Genomic DNA, 7,924 nt, shown 5'->3' on the forward strand with positions numbered 1-7,924 from the left:
CTCACAAAATATTCTATCTCATCATGCACTGTGCTGCCTTTGACAAATGGAGGATTAATTGCGAGTGCCCAGAGAGGGAGGGAGCCATGAATGATATCTTAGTAGGTAGCGGACAGAGGATCTATTTCGTCTTCGTCGACGAGAGACAGATAGTGATGTCGGAGAAAGGAACAGAGGAGCGAAGGAAGGAAGGAACATGGGGTACGTGTGTACATGAAGCATCGGCATTCTTCCGCCGTCCCCATGTCTCGGGGAGTCAGTCCTCTGAACGGACTCGGAGAAGAACTAAAGAACTACCTTTTCCCACCACTACCACGAAAAGGAGTCCTCGACCAGCTTGACCTTGAGACCCTTCTTTCTCCTTGCAATCTCGCACACCGCGTTCCTCACGTCGTCTGCCATGCCGTCCGGACCGCTCACGACGACGGCGACGGCGCAATCGTTGCCCACGACGGGAGAAGCGCCCAGCTCTCGCTCGAGTTCATTGCGGACGTTCATGCGCTTGCCGACAAAGACTTGTTTCTCAACTCCTGCCAACTGGGTCTCCATAGCCTCGGCGAGCGACGGAGTGCGCATGCCCCACAGAAGCTTGGTCCGGCCTGGGTGGCTGCGCAAGAGTGGTAGGACAGTGGTGATCCCGACGCCGCCGGCGACGCAGATCAGCGTTGGATAGTCTGAGAGATCGGAGGGGTGTCCGTACCCGGGCTCGACGAGCACTGGAATTCGGCATTGTGAGCGCAGGCTCGAGGTGAGACCGCCGCGGGTGCGGAGGAGAAAAGTCATGGCCAATTTGGGCGGTTGGGGCTGATGCTCGTCAAGTTCTCCGTTACTAGAGTCATCGGAGCTGAAGGCGACGCCGGCCGTCGAGATGCCGCCATCCTTCTCAACATCGGCCATCAAGGGTTTCACATTCGCCTTCGACGCGGATGCCTCGCGGGAGGTGTTGAGGATGGTCGATGCGACTGAGAACGGATGGTTCTCCCACACCCGCCAAGTCAGCGTGGGGAAGTAAAGGTAAGCATGGCCGTTGCCGCCCACACCTTCAATGTCGACGCGGACATAGTCATCGTCGATAATGGTGACCTTTGCGTAACGAAGACCAGCACGAACAAACCGGCCGACCCGGAGGAGACGATCGAATACCCAGACAGCAATTGCAACGTAGATCCAAACTTCGTAGCCCCATTGATGACCGAACCGATCATAGATGTGCAGGTAGCATCCCACGACAACCAGGACGGAGACGGCAATGTGCCATAAGAGGAAAGCCTCGTATAGCATCCGACGGAGCGGCAGGATCGACATCGGAAGCAAAATCGACATGCCTATGGTGGCAATGGCTCCCCAGTACCAGTATGGAAGTTTACTTTCGCTGGAGTGCTCGCCATCCACATTGTAGATGTAAAGGTAGATGAGAGAGTGCACAATAGCCTGGAGAGTGGCGATGCCTGCGACATAGCGGTGCAATAACATGAAGGTATCGTGGCTCCAGTTGGTCAACCACAGCAGGACGTTGTTTCGGCCTGCGTATAGGATGAGGAGGGGAATGTTGGCGAAACTGAGCACACCGGTTCGGTTAGTCACATAGGTCAGGATCTCGCGGTCTCGATCGTTGAGCCACCAGCCATTTGGTTGTCTGGAAGAGTACCCGGTGGCGCAGAGAAGAAGATTGACAATCGTCAGGTACGCGATGAACAAGGCCTGTCCTCGAGTTGGCATATTGGTCAGTCCCCACAATATGGGCACTTTGTGATGTCGGCCGATAGCAGGAGGGTCGATTATCCAAGCGTTGAAGAGGGTAACCCAACGTCCTGGGAAAGGGAGAAAACGAAGGAGTGAGAAGCCGACGGGAATAACGACTCCAGAAAGGAAGACCACTAGTCTGTACTCGGTGTCAGAGAGAGGTTGTAAGCAGAAAGAGATTATTAATATGCAAACTCACCCGTAACGCTCGTGCAGGATCTCGATGTGCTCGAATATCGTATTGGCGTTCCAGTTTGGTTGATAGTCTTCGATAGACACCAACATTGTTCGATTCAGGGCATCACCAGCCACTAGGGTTTCCGTTGGCAGAGTGGTCACCTTGGCCAATGCCTCTGCATACGACTCCTTTGGGTCTGGCTGGACAGCAGCACTGCCAACAACGTTCATTGCCCACCATTTTTCAATTTGCCAGTCCTTGAGGTTATATTCATTGGGGTCGTTGGGACAGCGCTGGTGAATGCAAAGGGCCAGCGACTGAAGGAAGGCATCGTCAGTGGCATAGCACTCGGGCATGGTCATGAAGTCGCCGCCACCGCCCATGTCCATTCCGCCCATGTCGTCCATCTCCATGACTTCGGAGCAATTGAGCCGGCTCCCAGACAACACATTGCGGCACGACGTGCAACAGTAAGGAAAGTACATATTGATGCCATAGCCAATGAGACCATGTCCAGCACGACCTGAGGATGTCATGCATTGTGCAGTAAGAAAAGAAGTGCTGGTGAACAGCAGGGCCACCAGGCGAGAGGGGACCTTCATCCTGACTTTGAGGAGCACAAACGTTGCGGAACTTTCTTTGACACTTACTCATGGTCACATAGAAGGACTTTATACCTGGGAATTTGATTGACTGAACGATAACATACATCGGGCCTTTGTGTCGAGATGAGCGAGGACCCAGAGACTCTCACCTCAAGAGCCAATGAACATTGGGGAGATTCGAAAGGGATGCCAGTATTGGGGTCGGCCAGACCCGCGGAGAAGGGCACGCTGCAAAGGGGAAAAGTCTTGCCCTCGTTACCACGGGTCAAGCTGTCTATGACTGGCGATTGCGAAACTTGCTCAACCCACTTCCACTGGCTGGTGGGCAGCGATCGCTCCAAGTCTTGTTGCTTGGCATCCCGCCCTTCGGATTCTGCTGCAGCGGTAGGGGCCCCATATTGGTGGCCCATTCCTGGATTTGCTGATGACAGAGGATTTGAGATCACTGGTGTGAAGGGCAAAGTCTTTGGACGTCCTGGCGTGACTGAAGAGTCGGATTGATTGACACTAACTACTTGAGGAATAGGGACAGATCCGTCTAACCTTCTTGATAGAGGCTTAATAACGTGCTCCTTCCCCTGGAAAACCTTGGCAGTGCCATAATCAGCCTAGCGCAGGACAAAGCTCCATACCTCCCGACTATCCAACGACACCGCTCAATCGGAAGTGCAAATCGCAAAATAATGCGAGAAAATACAACAAATCTGTGCAACGGGGGTGCGAGAAGTACTACTTCGAACCGTAGACTCTTCTAGGGCAGCGTGGATTGCAGGCTGAAACCTCCCGACTCTGGCCTGGAAATCTGCACCATCAGGACGGGATATGGACCTCGCGATAAGCTTCACCCAGAGCCTTGGGGTTCGGCAGAGGTACAACATGTCTACGGGCATATTCGGTCGGAAGAATGAGGCAACACAGCGTCAAGGGTGGAATGAGAGCAAGTATTTGGGGTCTCTGTCGCTTGTGTCTACCGACGAGGAGGTATGCAGATGTGAGGGTTCTCGGCCATGTATCCAATCACAGAATCTCTCGCCAGCTGCCCAGACACGGCCATCCACGCCACGCTATCAGAAACTTGCTCAAAAACAGGGTCTCTTTCTGGACCAGTCTCGCGTGGTACTGCTAAAGGTGGGATGATCGTCCCGCTCCTAAAAAGTTTTGCTGGATGAGTATCAAACAAGATCTCATGGATTGTTGTTCTGTTCACGAGGATTATTGTTAAAGCCGCACTCTCTGCCGCCAACGGTTGGAGTGAAAACAATCTCACACTTTCCACACTCTCACGTCTCTTGTCAAGTTTCTCTACCTCATCATTGTCTCGCCAATTCAAACATGGATATGGGAACAATGTCAATGTCAATGGCCAGCACAGGCACCATGACAGCCTCTGCGGCCGCCGCGACTACCTCCGCCCATGATATGGGAGGGATGGACATGGGTGCCAACTCGTGCAAAATCTCCATGACATGGAACTGGTACATTGTGGGAGCTTGTCAGTAACACGGGCTTTGCGGGTTTTCAATGGCTAACACGATGGCGCAGGCTTCATCTCTCAGGACTGGCAAATCACCTCCGGGGGCATGTTTGCAGGCTCCTGCATCGGCGTCATCTGCCTGGTCATCTCCCTCGAGTTTCTTCGCAGACTCGGACGCGAGTATGATGCCTGGATTGCAAAGCGCGACCGCAAGCTCCTTTCTGCCGCGGCAGCCACTCGATCTCACACCGAAGATAGTTCATCCTCGAACCACGAGGCTGGAAATGGGAAACAACCCTCACCCAGCTCGCAGCTGGTGGATCGGACGGTGTACCAACGGCCGCGAGTCCCCTGGTTGACGCTCCTGCAGCGCCAGGTGATCCGGTCTCTGATCCATATGGTCCAATTTGGTGTCGCATACTTTATCATGTTGCTGGCCATGTACTACAATGGTAAGTTGTGCCCGTGCGACGATGATGAAGTTAGAACTGACCGTGAGAAGGCTACATTATCATCTGCATTATTATTGGAGCCTTCCTCGGCGCTTTTATTTTCAGCTGGGACCAACTGATGAACGAAGCCAAGTAAGCGTTGAAGGGTCTGTGCTCCAGGATCGAGACTAACTACCAGTTCGCCAAACAGTAAAAAGCCCGAACCAGCTGATACTACCGGTTGCTGTGGCTGAGTTGCCGGCCAACGAGGACAGTGAGCAAATGAAGTTCATGGAGGAGTGGCATGGCATACCATGGCGAATATTTCAGGTTAGATATGGTGACTTTGGCTCACATACCACCGTCATGAAATGGCCCAGACACGCAGAACCACTCAAGGCGGATCAGAAATAATTATTCTTTTCTCCCCTCTCTCAAGGAGCCCGGACAGTAGAGTATCCGATTGTGGAATTCATGTGTTATATGCGCACAGCAATATTCTGGAGGTCTCCTTCCGCAGACATTCCCACCTTTGGAATTGATGGCAGATGCTCCAAACCCCATTCCCCAATCGCAGCTACAGAATCCAAGGTAATGCAATGCAATGTAATGTGGTACTCGTTGACAAATCGAAAAACGATCTGCCCAAAAGATTTCAAGCCTGGCGTTTTTATTCCGAGCAACCAAAACATTCCCGTTGCCTCCTCCCTCCCTCTCTTCCTCGTGAATGCACTAATGCAATGGAGAAGAAAAGAAACGGGGCCCAGCCAAGTCCAAGCCCAAGCCATGAGCAAGACCTGAGTGACGACTGAGGGACTGACTGAGACATTGAGCACATATTCATATTCTGGTCCCCTTTTCTTCTCCTTTAGCCTTTTTTGTTTTTTTGCCCTCCCTTCTTCTCTTGATTCTATATATCGCCAGCGCCGCTGAAGAAATCCTGCTCGGTGCCACCCACAGCTCGGGTTGCGAGATCCACTGGGTATCAATCAATCTGGCAGAGAGTCCAGTCCAGTCCATATCGATCGATCAATTATCTAGTGGATTCCCCACCTTGAAGACATTGCTCCGTTTTCATTTTGAGCAAGAAAAGAAAAAGACAAAAAAAAAAAGAGAGACATGGGACAAGTCTAGTGTTACCGACTCGCTGGTTATATTTGCTCCATTAAGCGATATTTGCTTCATCCACGGCAGCCCATGCGAGGTCGGCAGCTATAGCCGATGGCTGGCAGGGCCTGGATATCCTCACAAGATATCGTGCTGAGATACATGCCCACACATAACAAAAGACAACAGCGAGATGGCACATAAAAAGCCCACAATCCTCCAACACCTCCTGGCAGAAAATTCCCCAGCTTAAGCCTTGAGCTTTCCCTTCCAATCATACGCCAAGGTCACAGTCAATCGCTGATCCCCCTTCTTGACGACGATCTTCCTCGTCTTATATCGCTGGCCTTTGATCGTGGTGAAGCCCCAGATCTGCTCGGCAGTCCAGCCTCGTTCTTCGTTGATGACCCAATTCTGGACGAACCCCTCCCCGTTTGGACCAACTTTCTCGTCCAGCCACCCTTCAGTCAGATACTGGTCAAGAGGCCCGCCGGTGCCGCTCTCACACGTCTTCAGGTCGGAGACCCAGCGATTGCGGCTCTTCAGGGTGCCGAAAATGTGATCTCGGTGGATGGTCTCGCTCCAGTCTAGGATGCGCAGTTCACGGGTGCCCTGGATGCCGCCGGTGGCGGTCTGGTCCAGGTCGATGTGCGTGGTGTCCTTGTCGTCGATGTACTCCTTGACGGACAAGGTCACGGTCGCGAGCAGGATGATCTTGCGCTTCAACCACGGAACACCCTGGAATTCGAGCATTGGATCGGGGTCGTCGGCGAGGCCACGGTTCTGAACGTGGTCAGGCATGCCGTGGACAGAGTCCCAAAATGCTGTATACGTACCAGGACCCAATTCCCTGTCAGGCTTGCAAGGTTGACCTCAGGCGGTGCAGCCATAGTTGATAGAAGGAAGTGATTGAGGAAGAAGGAGATGGAAGTCGGTGCGAGTGGGAGAGTTCCAAGACATGTCTCTATATACTAATATACTCCCTGGCATCCTAATCAAAATCAAGCTTCGATCTGGCATTATTATTTCCAAGCCGAGTGGACGATTGCTTTCAGCCGCATCTGTTTGTATACCTGTGAGGTTAGTGGGGATATTCAGACCCTAGAGTGGAAGGCGTTGCTCAAAATGGAAGGTGTTTCTCCAATGCGATTCAGCCAGCCCGCTACAAATGTCGAGATGCCCCTCGCACTAGTTGTGTTGCCAGAATAGGCCATCAAATGCATAATGAATCGAGTTACAGCCTATGATCAGACAACGGCGTCAGGCAGGAACCCTGGGAACAGGAAACTGCAAGTCCATTGTTTCGTTTGGTGGAAGATGAGCTTCGGATCCTTGATTTGGGGCCAAAAATATGGAACACGACAACATCGCATGCTCTCAGCCCGCATGTTATTGTATTCCCCAGAGGAATTGTTACTCGATAGGTATTGTGTGATCCCACAAGCGTTGGAGCACAAGCATTCTCGATGATTAAGCGTAAAAGTCTCTCGATGAGACGGCACAGCGCCCGGACAGGGAGAATCGTCCCCATCGGCACTGTCGCAGTCGTTGTGACAATGATTGTTACATTCGGCCTGATGGTCTTCGCGGTTTTCCACGGGTCTTAAGAACCTTTGTATGTTTACAGCGGACGATCACGTTCGGGTCGAGACCACGTACTGGCCAGTAGCTCTGGCGGTCCTCCCTGTTCTTTATTAGCTTTCGGACGCCAATGAGGAGATGGTAGACTTATAAAAAGCAAGTCCCGCTGTCCAAGAACCATGCCAGCATCCAGGGACAGCGGAAATGTCGCCTCTGGAAGCGTCATAAGCATCTGTACCGACATGCAATCTGCGATCGTTGAAGCGAGTACACCAGTTCCCACATGTAATCCGTCACGTCAAGTTCACCGAAAATCGTCCTTGTCGCCGAGCAAGATTGATCCATCATGGCCACCAACAGCGGGACGCCAAACAGAGATCTCCACTCAGATTAGGAGCAAGTTGGAACCGTGTGACAAAACAGCAAGTATTCAGAACAGACAAGCCAAAGCTTTGATCCCCACTCGAGAGAGGTCCCGTCTGCATACTCGATAGTCCTGTTCATCTCAACGATCCCTTCCCTTCCAAAGTCTGATGCTTCCGATACACTGCAGGACTTTCTTGCTTGGACACGTTGATGGCATTGCAGGACTCATCTGAAACCCAGTCGGCTAGACTTCCGAGACTTGTTGCGACAATATCGGACCGTGGATCCATGTGCGAATTGAGACTTGACGACAAGATGCAGGTTGCTTGGTAAAGGCTTTTGTGCGAGAGCCAGAGAGACTATGTTCTCAGGATGCAGAGTCGAGCTCTCACTATACGTCTTCGCCATCATTCCCCCAAGTACATCTTGTGGCCCACGA

General features: G+C 52.2%; 3 protein-coding genes across 3 annotated transcripts; 1 reads left to right on the forward strand and 2 right to left on the reverse strand.

Moving 5' to 3' along the window:
* Nucleotides 1–309: 309 nt before the first annotated feature.
* Nucleotides 310–2,334, reverse strand: Z517_04862 (uncharacterized protein; the record flags this gene model as incomplete). The annotated part of the gene is made up of 2 exons (XM_013430190.1): nt 310–1,882; nt 1,943–2,334. The coding sequence occupies 2 exons, from the start codon at nt 2,332–2,334 to the stop codon at nt 310–312; spliced, it is 1,965 nt and encodes a 654-aa protein (XP_013285644.1).
* A 1,524-nt stretch (nt 2,335–3,858) lies between these two features.
* On the forward strand, nt 3,859–4,588 carry Z517_04863 (uncharacterized protein; the record flags this gene model as incomplete). Its single annotated transcript, XM_013430191.1, has 3 exons — nt 3,859–4,018; nt 4,069–4,452; nt 4,503–4,588. 3 exons carry the CDS (start codon nt 3,859–3,861, stop codon nt 4,586–4,588), a joined length of 630 nt encoding a protein of 209 aa, XP_013285645.1.
* A 1,199-nt stretch (nt 4,589–5,787) lies between these two features.
* Z517_04864 (uncharacterized protein) lies at nt 5,788–6,428 on the reverse strand (the record flags this gene model as incomplete). The annotated part of the gene is made up of 2 exons (XM_013430192.1): nt 5,788–6,321; nt 6,375–6,428. 2 exons carry the CDS (start codon nt 6,426–6,428, stop codon nt 5,788–5,790), a joined length of 588 nt encoding a protein of 195 aa, XP_013285646.1.
* Between the last annotated feature and the right edge of the window lie 1,496 nt (nt 6,429–7,924).

Source organism: Fonsecaea pedrosoi (genome assembly GCF_000835455.1).
Source record: "Fonsecaea pedrosoi CBS 271.37 unplaced genomic scaffold supercont1.3, whole genome shotgun sequence".
Taxonomy (NCBI): domain Eukaryota; kingdom Fungi; phylum Ascomycota; class Eurotiomycetes; order Chaetothyriales; family Herpotrichiellaceae; genus Fonsecaea; species Fonsecaea pedrosoi.